Genomic DNA, 24,797 nt, shown 5'->3' on the forward strand with positions numbered 1-24,797 from the left:
TTTCTGACTCCAATATTTATAAATTTCCAAAAGTGACAGTGGATTGGAGGCTGAAAGTGCCACCTGTCCAATGACACTGGACAAACCAACAGTCCATCAAATTTCTCCTCCTCCATAAAAGAATGCAAAACAATAAGTTATTATAGAAAGTGTGTGAGAAAATTCATTACAAGAATGTAAACATCAGAAGGATTAGAAAATCTTTAAAAATTAAGGAGATGCTGTCATGGTCTGAGTTTGGATCCTCTGCTAAGTTCCTGTTGTGATTTACCTGCCAATGGCATTTTTGGAAATGTTCATGCAGCTTTTATTTGATGGGATAAAACTTTGAAAACTCCTCGACCAAAAGCAAAACATTCATCTCTTCCTGTCGTTGGGTTGGGGTGTGGATAGGCACAGCTAGTCCAGATCCCAGAAATAAATTAATTACGTGTTCCAAAAGGTTAAAAATGAATCAGACACTGAATTATATCCTCCCTTTGCCTTTCCCTGTCCCTGTGTGGCAGAGTAATGAGCCCCATGAAACCATGCCAATCGCTGCCTTCGGACAGAAACAGCGGCCCTCGCGCTTCTTCATGACTCCTCCCCGATTGCCCTACACTCCCTCTCTCCAGTCTCCAATCACAGTGAGTTGCTTTCCTCAACTGCTGTTCATCACCAAAATGTTTTTTTGGATACTTGAAGTTGTTACCTTAAAAAGTTTTGGAGATCAGTTTTCTGACCTTATTTAGCATTATCAAAATTTTAGCAAAACCCTCTAAAAAGAAAATACTCATTTAGATTTTTATCCTTTATAGGACAGTGATCCTTTGTTAGGACAGTCTTCATGGAAAAACAAAATTTCAGGCACAGATAGTGAAACACTAGGAGGCTTTCCAGTAGAATTCCTCATTCAAGTGGTAAGTATTAACTGCAGCTCTTAATTTTGTTGTTTATTGTCCTTTTGTGTTTATTCTGCCAATTCTTCTGTGGTTCAATGACCTTCTGTTAATTTATGACAAGTATGGTAATAGTCAAATTAACTTTTGAAGAGATGTTCATTTTTGTTATTTGTTTTTATTTTGTTTTTTCTTAATTTTCTCACTTGTTTATAACCTTTGAAATATGCTGCTTTTCAGACGACGGAGGTCCTCAAAAGGGTCTTATTTTCCCAGATCTACCATTTAATTTAAAAAAAAAGTATTATTTGTATGTGCAGACTTTAAGACTTCTTTATTTATTTTAAATACAGTTACATTGTGGAAAGAACATTTGCCTATATGCATTATCATATATATTTTATGTTATATGATGTTCTACTCTCTTGGAGAAGAAAAGCAACACTCATTTTATAGATAACACTACATAGACAATCCTTTTTTCTTCACCTTTATGAAATAATTTCTCAGTGGTTTTTGTGTACTAGTTCAGAAGAGCACAGACAAGTCATGTTAGGAAGCTGAGGTTCACTGAATATTAAAACACACTGAAGCATTTTTCCAGGATGGTGGAGGAATGTAATTGCTCATGTTGGCTTAGCTTAAGATCAGTGATTGAAGTCTTTAACAAGGAAAGCAGTTTTGAACATGCCAAAGGAGATTGGAATGATTCATGTTTAAAATACTAAGAACTGAGAAGTGAAATGCCTCTCAGATTTCAAAGTCTGTGTAATTGGTCAAAAGAATAAATTTGTGTCAGAAGCTCACATGACACACTAACATTTGGGCCATTCAGCATAATGAATTTTGTTTGACAGTATCATCTATTCAGCTTTTTTAGAGGAAACTTGTATGAAGCTGATTTTGAAAAAGGTGGCATGACATCTAGCTTAGCTAAGAAAATTTAAAATAGATGTAGTTTTCCAAAAGATTAATTATGGAAAAATTGAAATACACAAAAGATACAGTGTTTATGCAGCTAAACTGCATCTGCAGCTGTTTGGGTCACTGAGTATGGTCAGTGAGACTTGGTAACTAAGGTGTATTGAGCTTTACCTCTACTTAGAACATCAAATTATGTGTTTATGATATTGTTTCTGCATTTGGAATATGAAAATGTGTGATTTGTCAGTCACATGTGGCTGTATGTTACTCAGTATAAGGAAATCTGAGTTTTACAAGTATAGGCCTCTTGCAAATGGTGGCATTTTACAAAGATACCACGTTAATATGTATTTTTGCTTGAAGATTTTCAAAATGCTTTGAACAAAATCAATCCACAGATTTTTGGTGTTTGTCTGTATGAGCAACAACAGAGACTCACAGGGCTTAAACATTTATTGAAGGACTTGAAGCATTCTTTGTAAGAATCAATTTTTTAATTAGAAGTTGTAGGTGGTACTGAAATTTGGTGTTGTGCAGTACATAAAGCTGGTGAATGCTAATTATTGATTGTGCTGTACTCACCAAATGTATTTTTATGTTAAGGGTTGCTGCTCAGGATGGTTTTTTAGCCTTTATGATACACTGGTACCTTAAAAAAATCAAATCCCTTCTTCTCATTTAATATTGATTCAGGAAGTAAATGGTCAAAAACAGTTTGATCCCAAGAAAACTTTCTCAAAAACTATTGCCAGGCTGTTATTAATAAGACCACAAAGAAACAATTTTATGGGAAGAATTTTGGACAAAACAGAAAATACAGAGCATACCTCAAATAAGGTTTTAATGCAGCCCTTTATTTCCCTTATCTGAAATTAATTTGGAAGAAGAAGAAGTGAATCCAAAATCACATGCATACAATGATAAATATTAGGGATATTCTCTTTTCCTATTACTTGAAGTTTTAAGCAAACATTGGGACTTGTAACAACTATTTTAATCATTTTTCTACACTGTCTTAGTTTTTCTAAATCTTTTTATTTATTACTACATGTTACAGTTTGACATCTGAGACTGTGGACTGATGCATTAGAAGACTGGCTCAAAAATTAACATGATATTAAGAATAAAGTCAGCAATAAATGAGTAATATTTTTTTAAATCTTTCATGCTTTATTAATTTTATGATGTATCCTTAAATATTTCACATGCTGTATGACAGGTCAGAATCGATGGATTGAATTTGTACATTCTAGACAATATTTAAATTTGGAGCACGTTTTTCCAAGTATTCAGCTACAGCTTTTTTTTAAATTTTTCTTCCTCCCTGCTTCCTTTTTTTGTTTTGGGGTAAAGAATTCCATTGGAAGGCAGCAGTGTAGGACACAGCAGATGTTGGCAGGGTCGCTGCATGCCCAGTAGAGGGAGTGTGGTGATGCAGCACGGGCACTGCAGTGACCTGGTGTCTGCATGAGGGGAAAGGAGGGATCTTCCCAAATTACATGGAAAATGGAACAATCTGAAAATGAACACTCGATTTTTGGCTGTTTTCTCCTTATGAAAACTCTGAAAATATTGCATAGTAAGTTGTCACACGCTGCATTTTGAAATGCTCATATTTTATGACTAACAAATGAAATCAGAAGTGAAAATCTAAACGTTCTGGTTGGGTTGTGCCTTCATTAATTTTAATGTGGAAAAGCATTGTACTAAAAACTTGTTTCCAATTTATTGAGAAATATAAATTGCAACAGTAACCAGGATGAGTTATAGTGAAAATAGAGTTGTTAGGCAGGAATTTCTCAAGACAAATAGGGCTAGATTGAATTGTAGGATTCACTGGGAGATAAAAATGGAGGTCTATGTAATAAAATGTACCCCTGAGAGAAAGTTGGTGGACATGATAGATACAGTGAAAATCCTTAGAATCAGATTATCCTGATCACTGGAACATATCTTGGAGTAAGATGAATATAATAGAAAATCCAAGGTCATCCAATGGAGAACCAGTGCTGTGCATCCTCACATGTGTCTGCACATCAAAGTAGAAGTTAAGAATCAAATGCCCTGCAAATTTGGGGAGCAAATTATATATTCTGCATTAATTTGGGCACTCATCAACTTCATGAAGGAGAAGAATGTGTTAGGCAGTTGCTGGATGGTGATGGCAGCAGAGCTTGACAAGGAACTTTTTGGCAGCAGTGGCAGATGGTGTACAGTGCTTTTCTTCCTCACAGGTGTTTTACTGGCAACACGAACACTTGTGTGGTGTGGTAGAAACTAGATCAGAGAGGCTGTCCAGCTTACAAGTAACAATTTTAAACCTTTTCTTTCTTGCCCCTTCTGAATTTGTTTTTTTTTGTCATTATCTCTTCTGTGTTTGGGTTCTTCATGCAAAATGCAAAGAGCAGAAATGCAAGTGCTGTCACTGGGGGACAGCACAGGGACAGAAATGAGCAGTTGGGAGGCTGATAACCCATGCAGTGCTGCCTCTGTGCCTCTGGCCATGGCTCACCATCCATTCATAAGATGCATCTGGCAAAATATTTGGAGTAGAAAGAGAGAAGTACTGATGTCATTTTACAGGTTTAGTTTCCTGATGTGTCATTCAGAGTATTGTTACAGGCTTCCTGTGCTCACACACAGGAAAGATGGCAGTGAATGGAAAAAGATACAAAAAGGGCCACAAAAGTTGAAGAGATGAAGAGCACTTTAGGGAGTGGAGTCTGAAAAGGCTTGGGTTGTGCTTAGTCTGGTGGAAGAGCAGTGGAGAAGAGATGCTTTTATTGTCTCTGAATAATCAGGGATAAATACAAGGAGGGAACACTGTATTTAGCTGAAAACCAGCTTTGGCTGTTTGGCAATTTCAAACAAATTGCTATGAAGTGAAAAAGAATGCATTTAGCATGGAAGTTCCCAGACTATTCCTCATTAGCTGCAAGAGATCCTGGAACAATTTTCTAATTATAATTTGTGGGGACAAGCATCCTGGCTGCATTAAGACTGAACTTAAAAATCACAAAAGTGATTAAATATACATCAGATGTGTGTTGAAGTAGGAGTTCCTATTTCTCCCAGTCACATGTTTCACTGCTAGGATGCAGTTAACCCCTCTGGAAATTATAAAACCTGAAATTTTTGCTCTGTTTACTCCAGTAATAAAAGTTGCTGGTTGTAGTGAAGCTAGGATTTTTCTCATTCATAGGAGTATGAATAGTTTGGGAGTGATGAGTGTGTTGAAGGAGCTCCCAGTGGTTTCCACTTCAGCCTGCAGGAGACACAGGGTATTCCCATTACAAGAGGGAAATGGAAAGCCCAGAGTTGTTCTGTATTAAAGAGATCCAGTCTTTGTACCAGGGTTTGCTGCAGGAGTTTGCACAAAGGGCTGGTGCTCAGTGGAGAGCACAGCTGAGAACTGTGGGGGAAAAAGGTGCAGTAAGGTGAATGATACTAATTTGTAGTATCATGACCCTTCACTCTCCTTCAGCCTATAAAGATAAAAGTTCTTCAGCCTCTAGCTGGCCATAAATCATGTTAGTCTTCCTATAGGGAATTTCAGCTAATGGATTTTAGCATTCATCAATTTAGGGTCCTTGGAATCACTTTAAAAATCTCTGGAAATTCCATCATTTAATTTTAATTAATTTTTATTTCTGCTTTTTAACTTGATCAACAACTGAGAAATACATTTTAAATTATGAAAGAAACAGGTATGGTTTTTTTATCTTGAATTTCTATGGCATTTCAAAACTGCTTAAGGACCTATTCTTTCTAAAAATAGTTCCTTTGTTTTAGACCAGGTTATCAAAAATCCTTATGATCAAGAAGGAACACATCAAACAATTGAGAGAGATGAACACAGAAGCAGAAAAGCTGGTGAGAATGTTCTCTTTTTGGTTATTAAAACAGGATATGCTTTAACAGCTAATGCAAATAAGGAGTATACTCTAAATAAAATTAATTAGGAATGTAGTCTAAATAAAATCTGTATTTTGTTTCTTTTTATCACATGAAATGTCTTTATTACTTTTAAAGACAAGTCAGAGAGATCAGTTATTTCAAATATGATTCTCCTTTGAAAGAAGTGTGCTTTGGAAACTGATTAATGTGACCGTCAGGATAGCACATATCAATTAACACATAAAGTAAGGAAATACTGTGTACCTTGAGAATCTGGAGTACAAGTTTACATGGTAAGACATTTATGCTAAAACTGTTTTGCAGATGGTAGATGGTTAAAGCAATTACTCATTTCAGAGATTTTTGTGTAAAGCTCTGAGTGCCCTTGACTGGCCTTTAAAGTTACAGTACCACAGCAGCTACAGAGTAATCAGCAGCAGCAGAATAGTTTTTCTTGCTAACTTTATCTAATCAGCAGTCAGTAAATCAAAATTATAAGAGTGACTCTTCTACCACCCATGGCTATTAAATAACTTGAGAAAGCTCTCAGTCTCAGCCTTCTGCCAGCATCCATCCAGGCTGTTGTCTCTGCAGTGTACAGAAGGCTAAAGGTTTGTGAAGAAGAAGGGAAAACAATTGGTTTATTTCTTGAAACAAAACAGTTGGGTTTTTTTTTTCCATGTAAAATATTGAATGTTGAAAGATGTGATTTATTTATGTGGTGAAATTTCTTTTTGTGCTTTTAATGGTCATGTGCATGTTTGCATTCTGTTACTCTGCTTCCTACTGCCCCATCTCTGTGTCTCTGTAATTTTCTTTTTCTGTGCCATGGTGGTGTTTTTCAAAACCTTGTTATCGTTTCAGTTACTACATTATTTTTCCTGTATTATGTGTGTTAGTAACTAAACTAGATGCAAAGAGAAGCAAGATTAAAACAGTTCATTGCAACCTGCAACTCTGATAATGAAAAATTGCCAACTCTTCTTAAATTTTTTTTTTTCTGAGGTATTCATACTTTTGCACAGATAAGGAGGTCCATAGGAATGACAGTATCCTTCCTCTAGCAAGAACCTGAATGTTAGCTCAGCTATTAAGTCATAAATTACTTGTATTGTTACTTTTCTTGGTCTCCTTTTTCCACAGAATTGAAAGAGCAAAAAAACAACTGGGAAGGAAATATAGAAATAGATGCTAAATTTGCTACATTTTAGCTCTCTTGTAACCTGGCTAAAGACTTTGAGATACTCTGACATTCTTCTCTGTTCTGTTTCCTTTGAAAACCAGCAATCATAAAGCAACCCCCATTGCTGCTCAAGGCTGTCCTGATAAAAATAGAGGATGTGATACCTTCCTATTGGGCCATATTCTTAGCCCATCTTCTAATCCTCTTTGTCCCTTGGCAATCCCATCTGTGTTTGTGCCACTGAGTATGTGTTGCTTCTCCTTTAAAATATATTTTCTTTGAACAAGAATCTTTTTCTGACCCCAGTTCACTTCAACATCAATAACATGCCTGAATTTGAATAAAATTGAATCCTTTGAGTTCATTCAGGTGTACCTTTTTTGTCAGGCTTTGGTAATAATTCATACATTTGTAGTTTGATAATTGTTAGAGTACCGCTGCTGTTTGGTTTAAGTAATCCTTTTGTGAATACTTCTGTTGAATTACCTATTCAATATAGAAATAAATGGAACTGACCAAAATCAGAAATGGTACTGAATGTAGGCCATTCTTATCTGGCAATAATAATAAATTTACACAAGTCAGGGGATGCCTTCAGAGGACCTATTAATGTATACAACTGTACATTTTTTGTCTCATTTTTCTTTACATCACTGTATTAGTCTGGGTTGCAGGCTATAAACAAATTACTGTGTACATAAACCAGTAAACATTTGGATAAACAAATATAAATTGAAAGAAGGTGCAATAAAAACAAGGTAAAGGTAATGCTGGTTGTCTCAGAGAAGCATCTAGATCCTTGGTGACAGAGGTGTTACCTGCTTCCCTCTGCTGAAAGCCATCCATCTCTTGTCAGTTTAGCTGTTCATCAGTGTTCCCAGGTCTTGGCTTGTGCCCAGGTCAGTAGTAGTGCTGCTGCTGAGAAATATTTCTTTTGTCATCACTAGCACAGAATGCCCTTAGCCTTTCCTCTCCAACAGGGAATTCAGAATTGTCTGCAGCTTTCACAGCTAAGCTGGAGCTGTTCTGTTTGCTCTAAGAGAACTGGTCACTGGATAAGGTCTGAAAGATTTGATTTTTTATGTTCCACAGCTGCAGAAAGTATGTCAAATTTATGCCACTTTCCAGTGAATCCTGAAATTATGGTGTTAGTTTATAAGCCCTGTTAAGTTGGTATTCAGATTTGTAAATCCCTGGAGAGCATCTCAGTGATTAGGTTTAATGGGGAGCTTTGAACTGAACTCATAATTGAAACCTTTTGAGTTTTTGGCCAGGATTATCCTTATGGAGGCTCTTGACTTTGCAATTTGCTTTATCTTGTGTATGAAATCTATAGCTACAAGTTTTGCTTGTAGGAGGTACCTGTATCTCAGTGCTATGGCTGGAAACACCTCTAGCTTCTCTCGCAAGAGGCAATTTGGAGAGGAAATTTTATAATATATTGTATGTTTTGTTTCAATTTTGTAAATATCACCCAATATATTGGTGACAATGTCAAGCTATATTCTGAAAAGAGTGTAAGAAAAAAGGTACAGTATTTTGGTATTTATTCTTTTTGTGGAAAATCATGCTTACAAAATACTGTTACCAAATGTAAGCTCTAGTAACTTTGTTTTTTGGCAGAACTGTTATGTGTAACAGCAGGTGTGTAGCACGGAGTCATCCTCAGGTGACCAATAAGTTACTGGCCAAATGTGCCTCCCATCCTGCAGCAGAGGTGGCTGAGGCCATATTGTCCTGTGCTGTTCCTCTGCTGGCAGGATAGTTTTCTGCTCAGCCAGCAGGGAGAAGCCATGCCCAGCTACTGGAGGAATAAGCAGGTCAGAGCACAGTCATCTTCTGAAGCAATTACCACCATAGATTATTGTAGGACTTCAGGAAGGGAATAAAAGCATGGTTGTTACCTACACAGTTTCATCTGGAGTTATAAATAGTCATACTGCATTTTAATATTTTGTATATTAACATTTTTCTGTTTGACACCAGGATTTCAAATATCTCAGTATTATTTTCAAATAAAAGCTCCTTTTGAGGAATTCAGAATCTAGTATTGCATTAACTTTGATATGCTTTGTGTTTTCCACAGAAATCCTATTCCATGCCAATTGGCATTGAGTTTCAGAGGAGATATGCAACTATTGTTCTGGATCTAGAACAACTAAACAAAGACTTAAATAAAGTTTTGCATAAAGTTCAACAGTATTGCTATGAGGTAAGTTTTTGCTGGAATCTCTATGTACTTGATGGTTTTGCTCAACCTAATTAGAAAACTGAATTTCCTGGGAATAGGGGGTGGGTGGGGGTCACACTGAAATGAAACTCTTGGTAGCTGTGTTGGATTCCTTCTCTGGAATTTGGCCAGTGGTATCACTTTTCCTGATACCAGTGGCCTGCTTTTAAGTAGACATATGTAGGGGGATAGAATATAAGAAAATAATCTCACCCCTAAGGAGTTGCAGCTGGGCCAATTATCAAAGGTTAGGAACAGACCTGACTTTACCAGGCGCCAGTTGTAACCAGTGAGAAGAAGAGTGCTGTAAAAGAGTGGGGTGGCTGGGTGAGACGGGAACTGGAGTCAGTGGCTGCTTTGTGAAGAAGAAAGAGTCAGTGCTCTGAGGAGCTGCCCACAAGAAGCACCAGGAAGGTGTGAAACTTGTGATAAGGAGGCAGCAGCATGGAACCCCTGCAATAAGATGACAATCATTGGTGACCCCGACGTGATTCGGGGCAACAGACATACATTAAAAAAAAACAGCACTGTGTACTGTAGACACACAAACTTTTTGAAATCATGTCATTTCACACATCCACCAAATGCAAAGGACATGTTCATTGTTAATTCCTCCCCTTCATATCTGCAGCTTGCTCCTGACCAGGGCCTCCAGCCTGCTGACCAGCCCACGGACCTGAGGCGCCGGTGTGAGGAGGAAGCTCAGGAGGTCGTCAGACAAGCAAATACCTTGTCAACAGGACAGCTCTGTGTGGAGAGTGAAAATTTAACTGATCTTATCTCCAGACTTACAGCAATATTACTGCAAATTAAGGTAAAAAAAGTTTGCACAAAATAGGTTCTTCTGTACAATACCGATGTGCCGAACTGTGAGAACATTTTTGTTTTCTTCTTCTACAGTGTCTAGCAGAAGGAGGTGATCTGAATTCCTTTGAATTTAAATCACTAACAGATTCATTAAATGACATTAAGAATTCAATAGACTCCTCAAATATCAGGTATTACTTTTTGAATATTTAATTCTTAATTACATGCTTTGTGATAGTTCTGACTGTATTTTAGAGGTGAACATTGATTATAATTAAGGGTTTAATCTGGTAACTTTTACTTATAGGAAGGGTTCCATCTAAAAGGGGGGCTTCTTAAATGAGCAGTTTTCTTTTTGAATCTATCAGTGAAGTAACATGTTAAAAAAAAGTTAAGTGCTAAATTGATGGAGCAACAACTAGACTTTCTTGTTCTTTAGTAATTTATGACAACTAGAAACTTGTTTTAGAACATTGTCTGGTTTTGAAATCTCACTAGTAATACAAGTATTTTAAACCAGACAACAGTACAACTTCAGTATTCTTTTAGCATATTCAACCTCTTGTCTGTAAATATCAAAAGGTGGCATATGAGACAATTAGAGGTTCTGAGTAGCTTCCATTGGCAAGATTTTAAGCCAAGAAACAGAAGAGCAGCCATATTGTGTCAGATCAAAGGCCAGTCTAGTCTAGATGGGCCATTTTTCAACAGTTGTCACAGGCAGCTGCCTGAGGAGGCATCATAAAAATAGCAGAATGTGGTAGCAAGAGAGTGGTGATACTTGTCTGGAGTACCCTGCAGCAATTTGTGACAAGCATTTTATGCTGCTGAATTATGTCGTGTAGAAAATAAATCTAAATGCTAAGTGGTAATATTTTTTTAATATCCTCACTACTTGTATTGCTACATAATAATGGGAGGCTGTACACATGAATTTTTAATTTTTTTCCCAAAGATAGTAGTATGGCCTTTTGATTTCAATATAGTTATTGAGAAATGCTGTTTTGTAGCAATTTTCATTAGGAAAAACAAAACCAAACCTCAGACATTAGTGAAACTTCTTTATAATCAACTCTGCAAATTGCATATTGGAATTGATTCAAGTAAAGGTTGATGTGCCCAGCAAAGAAAGTGATGATGTTTCCATTTCATGGGAACATGTGTTCCATTTCACTTATTTTGGCCATTTTAGCATCTCTTCATAATATTTTAATTTCACTAACTCTGGTCTTGTTAGAACCTTACTTTAAGTGTTGAAGTCAATGACTATTTCTGGCAGCTGTTTTGGGCAAGTTGTGTTTTCCCATATTTCTTTGTCAAGTTGCATTTGTATGTACTGCTCTCTGATTCACCTGAATTTTTATACTGGCTAAGTTCACATCTTGATTTTTCACTGTAGAGATTTCAGACATAACTCCTACATATGGAGTTCAACATTTCTTACTTTTGTTCTTTTTTTCTTCCCATAGCTGTTTTCAGAATAACGTTGAGATCCACGTTGCACATATTCAGAGTGGTCTGAGCCAGATGGGAAACTTACATGCTTTTGCAGCCAATAACACCAACAGGGACTGAAAACTTCTTTTCAAGTGTACAGCAAGTAGTTCTGGAAAATCTTCTTCTTCCTTTCTATAGGCTTCACCAAATACCCTAACTGCCAGAAGATAAGGGAAGAGAAAACCTCTCAGAAAGGAGCCTTTTAAATATATTATATCTGCTTCTTAAGGAAACCAGCGTTACATTAGATTTCTCCATTTGTTATTCACATGCAGTAGTTTTGCTAACTGGTAATCTCTTAGTAATTGCATTGATTTTAGTAAACTTGAAAGCATACTTTCATATGATTTGAACTTGGTTTTTAAAAGTTCAGGTGAATTCTGCAGACCTCTTGCTGTTGGATCTCCTGGTATGTTAGAAGTGCTGAAGAGGAAATGGATGGAGTTAGTAGGCACATGGCAGGTCTTTGTTGTGTAAAGCTCCACCTCTGTGGAACTCTTGGGAGCTGCCAGCTCAGCCCTTGGGAAGCCCTGACCTAAGGAAGCAGCAGCAGGATACAGCCAGCAAACATAAGCTGTAAACTGGAGGATGTTGGGCAGGTCTATCGATCAGTCAATGTCTTGTTGGAACTCTTAATTTATCATAACTTATAGAAGGAGTCTAATGAAGGAATATAAAAATGGAACTGTTAACTTTCCAGAAAGAGATTGGTTATGGCTTTTTGCCTACACACGGGACAAAAGTGTTTTAAGTGGTATTTTATATAAGTGACTGGTTAAACTTACTGTTTTTCCAAATTCTTGTTTGTTTTGCACAAGTTTTAAATTAGATTACTGGTTATTCAACAATACCCACCATATATAAATATGAAGATTTTTATAATTACAGATAACCAGTGAGGTAAACTGCAAAAATAAGTGATAGCCTGCCTATACCTTTTGGAATGTTAATCTTGTAAAAAGTGTGTATTGGTTTGTTTAAATAGTCTTGTAAAGCTTCTGTGTAATGAATTGTTTCCAGATATGGATTTTCAGAGATAGCTGTAGAGATGTTTTTGATTCTTTTAGATGCCTCATTAAATAAGGTCTTTTATATGTTAATGTATAAAGAATATGTAAACAGGATTATTTTCAATTTTAAAATTTTGTATAGTTTAAAGATGCTTCTGTATTCTGTGTTGGTATTGTGCCACTGCAAAACTTTAGTGCAGAGTTTATATTTAGCTAAATTTGTTCTGTTAATTAAGAGAAATGCATAAATCTTTTATTCTCAATGAAATTTGTAACTGAATAAATTGACCTATGAGAGTTGATATATTTCACAAAAATGCAAAATTTTTTGCAGATGGTCTCAGGTCATTTTTTTAAGAGAAGCTAATTGTTGAAAATGAAATGTTATGAGGATGAGGTGAGCAGCTGTTTCAAAAGTTATTTAAAAGTTTACAAGGGATACTATAAAATAATGATAAACACTAATTTAGCTGAGTTACCCAGGAAAACCTACCTCTCATAATGCAATAGAACATCACAGTGGTCCCTGCAGTTGCTTTTGTAATTATATCACTCATTATTTTGTGGTGTTTGATAAAGACAGAAAGGACTCCTCTGCCACCACCCTTTTCATGTAAACAGAGAAAGGTGCCAAAGCCTAATTTAAGGTACATTAGTTTAGTCAGGCAGGAAGGAATCTGCCCTACAGCTAACTCAGGAGGAAGGAACCATCCCCTGGCACCCCTAAACTCAGGTGTCTGCTGCTCCCTGTGCTCTGATCCCCTCCTGCTGCTGGGACTCAAGCTCAGCATGAGCGCTGACTGGTTTTGGGGAGCAGGACTTCAGTAGGAAACGCCAGGAGGGTAACGGGGCCCTGTTGGGCAAACATCCCAAACTGAGGGGGAGACAAGTTGTAGATACCAGAGGATTTAGGAACCTGCTTTGCATGGCAAACCTTTATCCTACTGGACACAGAATAACCACCACACTCCAATCTCTGATTCCTTGGGTATGATGGTTTTTACATGTGGATACTTAAATGTGCTCTCCAGCATGTTCTCTGTTGCTGTAGGTTTTTTAATTATTGGAGGATAGTATACCATAGAAAGATCTGTCATTTGTGATGAGCCATTTACCTTCACATGTCATTTTTCCCACTCATGTAGGCAATGTGAATATACACTTCTTTTCTTTGCAAGGCTGCATTTCTCCTTGCTTGGAGTCAGAGTTAATGTTGAATCTTGGTGACAGTAACAAATCCAACTGCTTTTGTTGAGTGTGCCCCAAGCATAGCAGGAGTCTCAAGAGCACACTGCAACTACCATACATGAAGTCTGTAGAACAAGTTACTTTGATTTATTATAATCAGTAAACTTGAATTTACCCTGAGCCCCAGGAAACCATGGTTTCATTTTCTGTCTCTTCCTGCAAGTGCTCCTCTCCTGGGGTTTGCCTGATCCCCAGCACAGCACCCAAGTCCACTTGGGACAGGTGGTGCCTGAGGTAGGTTGGTTAGTTTTTGGTTCATGTTTTTTTTCAAGGATACCTCTGGGGTTTTTTTGATGGAGGGTACTAATCAGCAACCCTGCCATGCCACTGCACCTTGCAGTCCAAGCAGCATTCACCTGTCCCAGTTCTCACAGCACAGGTATGTTATGGGGTGGCAGTGAGGGATTTTGTGCACTGGTAACCTTATTCTGTGGGGCTTAATTCCTGGTACAGGGTATTTCATTTTTCCTGTGCTTCTGACATTTGGGTGCTTTTCCATAATTTATAACTTGCTCTGCTAGGCTCTGAAGTACTGTTTTATAAGCAGGAAGAATTTGTCTTATGCTCAAAATACATACAGAGTAATGTGTCCTTTCTCAATAAATTGAATTAGAGCAGAGACTTCTGTTGTTACTGGTTTTGCCATTCTCAGTGCTGAGCCATTCAGCCCATGAGAGATCATGTGAACAGCTTCTGAGTAGTCCCTGCCTACAGCTAAAGCACCCTTACAGTGTCCACAAAATGCTCCCATTTCTCTTAGTTTAACATTATCCTTGGCTTAAGTGGCAGACCTGGAGGCTTTTGTCTGAGCACTTGAGATCTGGGGGTTTGTATTACTTAGGCCAGACATTCCATTTTCATTTAGGGATGGGAATGTTTGTTTAGGGCAGATTTAAGACAAATACAGACAGAGGAAGTTTAAGGCAGTTTCTGTAACCTGTCCTTTGGGCCCTTAGGTCTCTCACCAACATCTGAACTGCAGCCATAGCTCTCCAGGACCTGGGAGGAGAACCTGCAGCTGATATCTACCACTCCTCTACCCCACCATCAGCCAAGGTAAGAAACCTTGCCCCCCTGCACCAGGTACACACACAAGAGATCAAAAATGTAAACCTTTATTTTCTTTTCCTTGGTCAAAAAACCCCAACAGACCACATTTTTTACGACAAGCCCCCATCCCCAAAACACAGTGGATTTGGGTTAGCTTTTTGGCTAAAGAAGGTTAAATAGATACACTAAACAAGATACAAGAAAGCTTTAAATACAGTGTAAAAAGATGCCCTCAGCTGATGGAGCCGACCCGTATCTTTCTTAAATAAATAGGTACAATCAGTTAGTAGCGGATAAAGTGCAACAGTGGCAGAGCAGCAGTGAGGTAGCGCGGTGTGTGACTGCTCCCCGCCCGAGCGGCGGGAGGGCTCAACCCGCCCGGTTTAACTCCCTCCGGGGCCGGTCCCGCCGCGGCGGCGCTCACAGGGCGCGGAAAGCGCCGAGCGCGTTCTCCTCCCACTCGGAGCCCGACTCCGAGTAGCCGCTGGTGTCCTCGGCGTCCGACACGGGCGAGTACTGCCCGCAGAAGGCGCGGGCCGGCGGGAAGGGGCCGGCGGCGCTCCCCGCGAACGGGCCGGGCTCCGGCTGGCCGGACGGGAAGCCCTCAAAGCCGGGGCCGGGGGCGAAGCCGGCGGCGGGCGGCCACGCGTAGGGGGCCGAGCCGTCCTCCGTGCGGGCGGCCGCGGAGAGGGCGCAGCGGGGCCGCTGCAGGGCGGCGAAGCGGGGCGGCCGCGGGCAGCCCGGCGGCGCGGCGGGGCCGGGCCGGGGCGGGCCCCGCTGGCGGCGGGACTTAGCGCGGCGGTTCTGGAACCACACCTGGGGAGGAGAGAGGGCGGCGGTGAGCGCGGCGCGGCGGCCCCGGCGGCATCGGGCGCGGCACGGCACGGCCGGCGCCCCTCACCTGGATGCGGGACTCGGGGATCTGCGTGGCGTCGGCCAGTTTCTCCCGCAGGTAGATGTCGGGGTACATGGTGTCCTGGAAAACCAGCTCCAGCGTCTCCAGCTGCGCCGCCGTGAAGCTCGTCCGCTTCCGACGCTGCGAGGCCGCCGGCGCCCCCTCGGACGGCTCGGCCGGGGGAAGCGCCCTGAGGGCGGGCGAGGCCGGGCCGGGCCCGCCGCCCCCCGGCCACCTGCCCGCGGGGAAGGCGGGCGGCTCCGCCGAGGGCTCCCCGAAGCGCAGCGCGGCCATGGCAGCAGCGAGGAGCGGGCTCGGACGGTCGGCCGTGCTTTATAGCCGGGGAGGGGGCTCGGCAGGGGCGGGGGTGCGAGGGGCGGCCCGGCCCCGCGGGAAGGTGAGCGCCGGGCTCCCCGCCGGGCCCGCGCCCCGGGCTGCCCGTGGGGTGCCCGCTGGGACGGCCCCTGCCTTGCCTTGCCCAGCCCAGAGGTGTCAGTGATGCTCTAAGCGTGCCCCACGGGGTGGGTGATGGCTGGCAGCCCTCGGCTCCCCGCCCGACACACAGACAGCAGGAGGGAGCAGGGAGCGGGCTTTGCATCCGCACGCAAAACAGCTGGGTGTTGGGAATTTGGCACCCGGAGAGGACCAGAACAGCGGCTGGGCTGGTCGGGTTATGGAGTTCATTCACTTATGGAGGTAGATGCTCTGGAGCAGCTGACTGCTTTGGCAAGTCAAGGATCGTGCATGGTGTGAGACATAAAGCAAACAGGAGTTATCTCTTCCCGTGGTCGTGACTGCTCCGCTTGCAGTGCTTCGCTGCCAGCTGTGCGGGTGGTGTACAGATTCCTGCTGCTGCAAAAACTTCTCTTTCTTTTTAAGATGCACGTTAAATGCACCTGGAAAGCCGCAGCAGAGGCAGACATCGGTGTCATCACCTTTTCCACCACTTGCTAATGCCTTTACACATCACACTGGCACATCCCGTGTGCTTCTGCCAAAACTGATTCCCAGACGAGAGGTCTTGTGCTGAAATGCTGCCTGCACACCCCAACAACACCAAGGCACTTAAAACGGTTTGTCCTCATATTACTTTTTATAGCTCATATACTTTTTATAGCTCATATTACTTTTTATTCCCAAGAAAAATTACTTTGTACAGAAAGTCATGTTACAATTGTTCAAAGCTGTTTTTAGAAGTTTTGTTCCTAAAACATTTGTGCTTTTACATGTGCAGCAGTCCAGATGCTTTCATGACTGAAGTTTCTAGGTTGTTCCCAAAATCATGGGCTGTAGCCTGCAGACAGGAGTCAGACCCATGAGACTTCAATAATGTTTTCAGTTAGCAGTGTAACAAGAGGGCACAGTGGTGAGAAAGGGCACAGGTGAGTGGGGCTCCAGAAAGCACAGACAGCATTATTTAAGGTTTTTAGTGAAAAATTCATTGAATCACTCTGCAGTTTGCTTGCAGATTTAGAAGATGCCACAGGTGGCAGCAAAAGAGAATTATTCCAGATTATATTTACATGAGGAATGTTTTATTGTATCTTACATCAAATAATATTCCCTAAAATATAGCAGCGGTTTCTTTTCTGAAGGATTTAATCCTGCTTAGAATTATGCCATTATAAGAATATAGTTTCTAGGATTTGTTTCAGGTTGATGAAGGCTGCCAGACAGAGAGAGCAGGTTTTTGAGGAAATGTGTTTTTTCACACACACACATGTTTTTCTTTCAGCAGCAGCCAGGGCTTAAGGAGCTGCTGGCACCACGGGCCCCCACTGTTCACCCCTGTCCTGCTGCCTTCCCTTTAGCTGAGCATGTGTCAGTCCACACAGTGTGCTCAGGGAATTTACCCAAGTTAAATTAACTGTACAGTAACAACAGCTGGGGTTGGTTGGTTGGTTGGTTGGGTTTTTTCAATCCAGATCTGGGATTCCTACCCATGAGTTACCAATGCCCCCAGCATGGCTGTACAAGTGAGAGAACACTGCCAGGTGGAGCAGGAGGGAAATGAGGGGATCCCATCTGGGTTGCTTCTACCTGGATCTGATTCTGAGCTAGCAGAGAACAAAACTGAGACAGACTGCCCAGGAGCATGGTGGTTTTCAGTGTCAGACTTCCCATTGAGACAGCTGCCAATGTATATTGGACAGATACTCAGGAAAGAGTGAGTACTGGGAGCTAATAGACCTGTTCCCAACTCATAACCTGGAAATGGGCTGACTCTTTGATCTCTGGCTGCTGTGACATCCTTCAGACCAAAAAGCCTTCTCTATTCCCTTGCCCTTTATGGTTCCAGAGGTGTTCCAACAGCTGTCTTGTGACAGCAGCTGACCCACTTCCCTTGGTGAGGAAAAGAACAGCGAGGCTTCCCAGGCCTGAAAACTTTCATTGGGAGACGCAGAGGTAACAATTATAGACTTTTTAAAAGTCTACATTGTTACAATGAAAGTAAAATAACTTCCACACCCTACATTTTGTGACATTCCACGTTGTCCATGGATTCAGTGTGACCCGTGGCTCTGCCCTGTGGAATGGGAAACTCTGTGTGAGTGAATTGTGGGCAAAACCCTTGGTGCAGCCCAGGATTGCACACACAGGCCCTGGCTGTGGGGTTCCCACTCAGACTCTCATTACCTGGCTGCAGACAGTTGTATTTTCTAGCAGACATCCCTGTGAGTGGATGAGAGTGCTCTGAGGAGGCCAGGCTCTGCTGCCTGTGTGCAGGTGCTGACTTCTGTTTATTCTAGTCTGCCTCAGTTTCCCTGTCTGGGCTGGCTGGCTATTTCCAGCATGTTCCCATATCTTGGTGATGAGTTCCTTTCTGCTTTCCAGTGCTATGTGCTTTTGCAAAAGCAGAGCAATTCTGGAGCAAGGCCAGAGCACAGGAATTATATTTTCCTTTTCTTATTGCTCACAGCATCACACACTAATTTTTGTCAGTGGGATCCTCGTGGCCACCTTTCTGTATTGGCATGGTTTGAAACAGGTCTAAGATTGAACAAAAGCAAGGGGGACAGTACCAATTGTAAAAGAGTGTGCTTTTAGGTGGACAGCAGAATAGGAGGCTTCTGCCTCCTCCCAGGCAAGCAGGATGACATGAAAATCAGCTCCTTGCTTCCTTCTGGCAGTTCTGTCCCCAATGCTGGCATACTTCACAGCTTCCACAGAGAATCATCCCATGATGTCCCAAAAGCTGTGCCTGTGGGGTAGTGCAGTGTGCCTCCTGCAGCAAGGAAAATGTGCTGTGTCTGGATTCAGTGGATTTTCCTTTCCCTCACAAGTAGTTTTCCATCCTGCTGTGCCCCTTGTAGGCTGACAAAGAAATTTTTGATGCCTTGTAGGCACCAATATCTTCATGGAGTCATACCCAGGTAAGGGCTGGGAGCATTTAGAAGACATTCAGTTTTGTCCTTTCCTGTTTTCAGACTTGCTTTTATTTGTGTCCCACCAAGGTGAAAAGAAGGATTTTTTGTCTTCCCTCAAGAAGCAGAAGATGTGACAGAAGTCCAGAAGTGGCTTGCTTTTTGAAATTAACATGGCAAAAACTAAGAGAGCTATCTCTAAGGGAAAAGCAGACTGTCTTGTGTTGATATGAAAAATTACAGGCTGCTTCAGAAACTGTTTACACTGATCTTCACTCTGTTTGTCAGGAGAGAAACTTCTGGTGCTTTTGTCTGTGCTGGGAATGCCTCAGCACTGAGGCATCTGTGCCAAGAGGACTCACAACACAAAATGTGCCTGTACCTGCAATGAAACAGCTCTAAGCTTCAGCTGGAGGACACACTCTCACATCACTGCTGCCAGCTCTGAGCATCCAGCAAGGGCAAGACAGGCTGTGAAACACCCAGGCTGGGGAGCAGCAGGGGAGATGGGCCCTGTGGTGAGTTTCAACCTTTTGTCAAGCTGGGGAGGTTCTCTCAGGCTCTTGGTGCTACAAAGTCATCTTTTAAATGTGCAGCTGAAGGTCCTGCTTTATGTGACTTGAGGAACTGGAGCTTGGGAAGCATCGCAGAATGCAGTGTGACATGCAGTCATGGCTTTGCTGAAAAGACAAACACAGCCCTTGAAATAACCAACATGTGAGCACTTCTGCTGCTCAGTCCTGGAGGGAATGGGACACCTGGGGATTTGCCATGCAGTGATTTGTAACCAGCCCTGCAGCCTTGGCTCTGTTCAAACTTCTCTGGCTTGTCAGATGTCACATCACCCTGTTCCTTCTGGGACTCTGCAGGGACACAGTTTGTGCACAGTCTTTTGTCATTCCAGCAAGGTTTATTGTTGTTTTCTTTCTGGTGACTGTCTTCAACATGAATTCTCTGGTCACTAAACCTGAGATTGAGGTTTTTAGAAGTGGAGATTTAGCAGTCTGCTGTCAACCTGAGTAAATTTGCAAAGATTTGGTATCTTGGAGATCTCAATTTCTACATCAGTTTTAATTGAAATTGGCCAAAAAGTTCAAATCTCATCACAGAATCATAGAAAGGTTTGGGGTGGAAAGGACCTTAAAAAATCATCTAGTTCCAACCCCACAGACAAGGCTGATCAAAGCCCCATCCAACCTGGCCTTGAGCACTTCCAGGATGGGGCATCCACAATTTCTCTGGGGAACCTGTGCCAGGGCCTCACCACCCTCACAGTGAAGAATTTCTTCCTAATACTTAATCTAAACCTCAAATCTCAGTTTGAAGCCATTCACCCTTGTCCTGTTATGACATGCCCTTGCAAAAAGTCCCTCTCCAGAATACTGACCAAAAAAAAAGGGACAGTGGTCACACAAACCTGATTTCATTAATTTAGAGAAAGTTTAAAAAAAAATAAAACCATATTTTTGCTGTTAAGACTTAAGTTTAAGTATCCCTGGATAGCTTGTCTCTGAAGAAGCAATCCCTGGATAATTATCCTACAAATTAAATTAATTTTAGTCCAGACACATTTTTATGGTTGCATATATAACTACATTTGCTCCAGAGTTTCTGCTGGCAGGAAAATACCATATAATTTCCAGCTTCTCTAGCAGGGCCCTGATAGCAAAAATTGTTAATGCATGCTAGGCTTAGGTTTTGAGGTTTTTTCATTCTGCCTAAGAGGAAATCTTTATATGAATACTTAATTTCCCTTTGATTGCTTCTAGTCATTGTGACAAAGCTCTTTACAACCTCGAAATGCTTTTAGAGGTTTATCAGGTCTTCCCAATGTGCAGACACAAGATCTATATATTGAAGCCCATCCCAGCTTTTAGGTAGAGTTCTGAGATCTTGCAATGATGTCATGTTTTTAATTTAGAGTTGTCATTTTTCTAGTCCTCACAGCTTTAACGAGGAAGAGCTTGAGCAGGATGGGCTGTGTGTAGTCCTCACTCTGGCATGGTGGTTTGCAGATGCCTTGAAATAAATTCTTGGAAGGCCCAAGCTGCCTGTTCATTGTGGATATTCAGCTGTGTCCCTGCCAGAGTCCTGTGCCAGGTCAGAAATGGGACTTGCCCATGCTCCAGGCTGTCCCAGTGGGTGTCCAGGTGCCTGAGCACTGGGAAATAAAAGGGAGGTGGTGCTGTCAGTGTCCTGAGTGTGTCCTTGACCAAGGGGCTGGGCTGAACCCCTTTCAGCACTTCTGTATGGTACAAAAGGTACATTGGGCACATCCCCAGTGTGGTGGAGAACCAGAACCATGTCAGAACCAGAACCTGAGCACTGGGGAGTGAAAGGGAGGTGGTGCTGTCACAGTGTCCTGAGTGTGTCCTTGGCCAAGGGGCTGGGCTGAACCCCTTTCAGCTCTTCTGTCCTGGTACAAAAGGTACATTGGGCACATCCCCAGTGCCATGGAGAACCAGAACAGTGCCAGAGCCTGGTGATAGCAATCCCCAGCACAGGTTATTTCAGGTTTGCCCAGCAGCTCTGTGCACAGACAGAGGGTTAAAATAAAAGCAACGTGACCAGAGCTTATGTTCTCTCTGAAAGATGCCTGCCTTGCTTGGCTCAGACCTGATGACCTCTATAAATGCACAATCTATTTTCCTTTGAACATTCAGCTGTGTCCCCTTGGCTTTGGGCACGAGGAACTAATAGTGTGTTGTGACTTTAGCCCTGCGCTTAGGAGGGGGATGTGACTTGGTGGGGTGAGCCATTTCCTGGGAGGTGTGAGACGTGACTTCAAGACCTGCTGGTGCCGTCCGTGTATTGCGCTCCGAGGAGTTGATAAGAGCTTCAGACACACAGAGAGCCTCGGAGGAAGCCGTGGTGGAGGCGGGGAGGCGCAAAACCGCGGCGAATGCATATGAAAAGATCAAGGGGCTGTATTTGCTAAACCTCAGCAGCAACAGAGCTGGGGCCGATGCCCAGGTTCAGAGAGCACCCAGACACAGCAACAGGGCAACAGCAGGGCATGTCTGATGGCTGGCAGCTGGCTCCCTACCATCGGAGGGAGAGGAGGATTCAGGATTTGGGAGTGGAACGGAGATAACAGCGAGTGGTGGGGGTGGGAAGAGGGAAAGGGCAATAGGGAGGAAGCTACCTGGAGATAGGAGGGCCTCGCTGAAAGAGCATGGGATGTTTAGTGTTGAATTTAAATATACTTAAACCTCAGCTTAACTTTGGGTTTTGAGATAGCCTGAGAGTGCAGGGTGCATGTACCCGACCCTCACTGATGCTTCTGCAGTGAGGGACAGTCCCACCAGCAAACCCTAGGCATAAACAATTGCTTGTTGCAATTTCTCTGTGTGCCTTCTCTGATTTTACATTTATATTTAAATTGTGAGAGAACCTAAAGCTTCTGTTTAATAGAATTTACTGTATTGCTTTGCTTACTCATATGCTCTGAACAAGGTCATTCCCAACTCTTAGAGATATTTTTCTTAATGAAGATTTGCTGAGAACTGTTGATGCAGGTAGTTGGTAGTTGTGTATACAAAATAATGGTGTTATCCAAACTCCCAAGAATGTTTAATTAATTTACTGTGAAAGCAAAGGAATATATTTGCAGATGAACAAAAAAAAAAAAAAAAAAAAAAAAAAAGAAAGAATAAGATAATAATGTAAGAGCTAAGGAAAAAGACAGGACCATGTTTTCCTCCTTGTCATTCAGCACCTACTTAGGAGAGGCAGCGTGCCAGGGTGCAGCCAGAATACACACACAGAGTAGGGCAGGCAGGGGATGGATAGCAAAGAGGCCACATTCTCCTCTAACAGCACTGGATAACAGCCTGGAAAACTCCAAACACTCCCCTCTCTTCCCTTTTTCAGGCTCCTTAACCTTAGCAAGCAGTGCTAAGGCATTGTTTTCTACCTTTTCTTGGCAGGCCCTTAAACCCTTATCATCATCCCCTGCATGTGGTAAGCTCTTCCTTCTACTCCAACTTAACAAATGAGTCACAAGAGTCTCTGTTTCTGTCTTGCAGTGTTTGATATCTGAGAGCATCAGCTGCTAAAATGGATGGATTTTTATGTAAATGTTTGTTTGTTTGTTTGTTACAGCTTGTGTCTCATGGTCATTGAGAAAAGGATCCAAATGTGAAGCAAGTTTTGCTCCAATGGTTCAAAACCAGAAGAAAATACACCAGAACCAGAACTGTCCTCATATGGTTGGATGCCTGTTACAATATGAACACAAACCCATGGTCTTTCTCTGCCCTTGGCTGCCCTGGTGAGGTTAAAATCCACCAAGTTTTCCCTCTCTGAGTAGGACTGCCTGGAGAATCCTTCATCTGGCTTCCCTGCTGCTTCTCAGGCATGTGCCAAGGTCAGTGCTCTGGCTTCAGTCTGATCATTCATTCTAATCTTCAGTCTAATCATTCATTCTAAATGTTTCCCACCCTCTTTTCTGATCAGTTTTGGAGATGGGGGCTTTCAGTCTCACATATCATAACACTTACAACAAAACCATTTTGGTTTTGCTCTTGCAGTTTTTTCTGGGCTCTTTAATTTCAAAGGTTTTCAAGCCTCTGTAAAGTTTGGAAGATTTTCAGGTTTAACATGGGGATGGAATGTGGGAAGTTTCTCCTGAGCTGGGGTTTTGCAGTTGATCATTAAATCAGCAGTACCACATGATCATAGCTGGGGAGTGCAGTGGTTACTATGCCATTTGATAAAGTCATTCTCTCCTGTGCATGAATTGACTCATATTTCTTTGCTATTTAAAGTCAAATTAAAGAGAAGTGCCATGTAACACACTCGGTAGGCATTATTTCCGTGGGTTATCCTGACTTTTGTGAGCCCACAGCACAGTTTTCTGGTGCCTGACTCACAGAGAAGCTCCATGAATTTGCACAGATCAGTATCTCCATCTCCTCCCCCAATACCCTGTCCCCTGCCTCAGCCATCCCAGATAATTTGTCCAACAGAGTCCTGTGTGTTGGATCACTCTCTGGCAAAGGCCCTCTCTGAGGCACGTCCCTGCCTCCAGCCCTGGGCTGCCCTGCTCATTCTACCACTCCCATTTTACATCACAGCTGGTTTTCTTCCCCTTCTATTCAAGCTCAACTCCTCTGCTTTTATTTCTGGCAGGGTTATTTTTCTATTTGACTTTGGCTCTGTTTGCCAAGGCCGCACCCTTGTCACCTCCTTATTCTGATCCTCTCCTTTGTTGACTAAAGGTCTTCCTCTCCTTCCTTTTATTGGTACTTTTATCTCTTTCTCCATTATCTTTTAGCCCCCTTGATTCTTACCCCTCTCTTTTGCATATGACCCAGCTTGTTTTACATGTTACTTGGAGAATTTAAGACTTTTTCTCCTTGACAGCTTTTCTTCCCTGCCCCTGGAAGGCTCTCTGTGCTGCTGGACACATGGCAAAGAGCAAATTCATTTACTGCTGCAGATGGGACATCCAAGGTGGATGGAGAGTGACTCCAGGCTGGGGTGATCTCAATAGATCTCTACTGCCATCTTAGCCACCCCCCACATCTTTACAAGACCACCTTTTTCCTCTTTTGCAGTCACATCTTTGCAGCTGGGATGCCTCTTACATAAGGTATTTGAGGTAAGAGAAGGTTTAAAGGAATGCTGAGGGTTTGCTGCAGGTCTGAGTGATCAAAAAAGGTGCAGCAGCGTCACGGTGTAGGTTTCTATTTGCAGTTCCACTGCTGCTGGCCTCTTTTGTCACTCACTGACAATGCCTGAAATGTGGCTGTAGACAAAATGTTTATGACAGTGGCTGGAGATGGCAGAGCTGGGCAGGATATCACATC

General features: G+C 42.2%; 2 protein-coding genes and 1 long non-coding RNA gene across 5 annotated transcripts in view; 2 read left to right on the plus strand and 1 right to left on the minus strand.

Annotated features, from left to right (window-relative positions):
* LIN9 (lin-9 DREAM MuvB core complex component) overlaps positions 1 to 12,750 on the plus strand; it is a 39,357-nt gene extending 26,607 nt beyond the window's left edge. For 2 of the 3 annotated variants that reach the window (XM_059468085.1, XM_059468087.1), the window contains exons 9-15: positions 507 to 626; positions 798 to 899; positions 5,595 to 5,675; positions 8,969 to 9,094; positions 9,744 to 9,926; positions 10,013 to 10,110; positions 11,389 to 12,750. In XM_059468085.1, the coding sequence (XP_059324068.1) occupies positions 507 to 626; positions 798 to 899; positions 5,595 to 5,675; positions 8,969 to 9,094; positions 9,744 to 9,926; positions 10,013 to 10,110; positions 11,389 to 11,494 (816 nt within the window). In that variant the 3' untranslated portion in view covers positions 11,495 to 12,750. The remainder of the gene's footprint in view (positions 1 to 506; positions 627 to 797; positions 900 to 5,594; positions 5,676 to 8,968; positions 9,095 to 9,743; positions 9,927 to 10,012; positions 10,111 to 11,388) is intronic. The other variant, XM_059468086.1, reaches the window with a different exon arrangement.
* A 2,394-nt stretch (positions 12,751 to 15,144) lies between these two features.
* On the minus strand, positions 15,145 to 15,913 carry MIXL1 (Mix paired-like homeobox). Its single transcript, XM_059469101.1, has 2 exons — positions 15,626 to 15,913; positions 15,145 to 15,540 (listed from the first exon to the last, which is right to left on the minus strand). The coding sequence occupies exons 1-2, from the start codon at positions 15,911 to 15,913 to the stop codon at positions 15,145 to 15,147; spliced, it is 684 nt and encodes a 227-aa protein (XP_059325084.1).
* Positions 15,914 to 19,311: 3,398 nt separating this feature from the next.
* On the plus strand, positions 19,312 to 24,563 carry LOC132071498 (uncharacterized). The gene is made up of 3 exons (XR_009418124.1): positions 19,312 to 19,502; positions 23,089 to 23,353; positions 24,352 to 24,563. It is a non-coding gene; the product is annotated as an uncharacterized LOC132071498 (long non-coding RNA).
* The last annotated feature ends 234 nt before the right edge of the window (positions 24,564 to 24,797 follow it).

This window comes from Ammospiza nelsoni, chromosome 3 (assembly GCF_027579445.1).
Source record: "Ammospiza nelsoni isolate bAmmNel1 chromosome 3, bAmmNel1.pri, whole genome shotgun sequence".
NCBI classification, from domain to species: Eukaryota; Metazoa; Chordata; class Aves; order Passeriformes; family Passerellidae; genus Ammospiza; species Ammospiza nelsoni.

Excerpts from the sequence above, each read along its gene's own strand:
- MIXL1 (XM_059469101.1), bottom strand. The coding sequence starts at position 15,913 with ATGGCCGCGCTGCGCTTCGGGGAGCCCTCGGCGGAGCCGCCCGCCTTC. Across the intron at positions 15,541-15,625 it reads TCCCCGAGTCCCGCATCCAG|GTGTGGTTCCAGAACCGCCG; the intron begins GTGAGGGGCGCC and ends TCTCCTCCCCAG.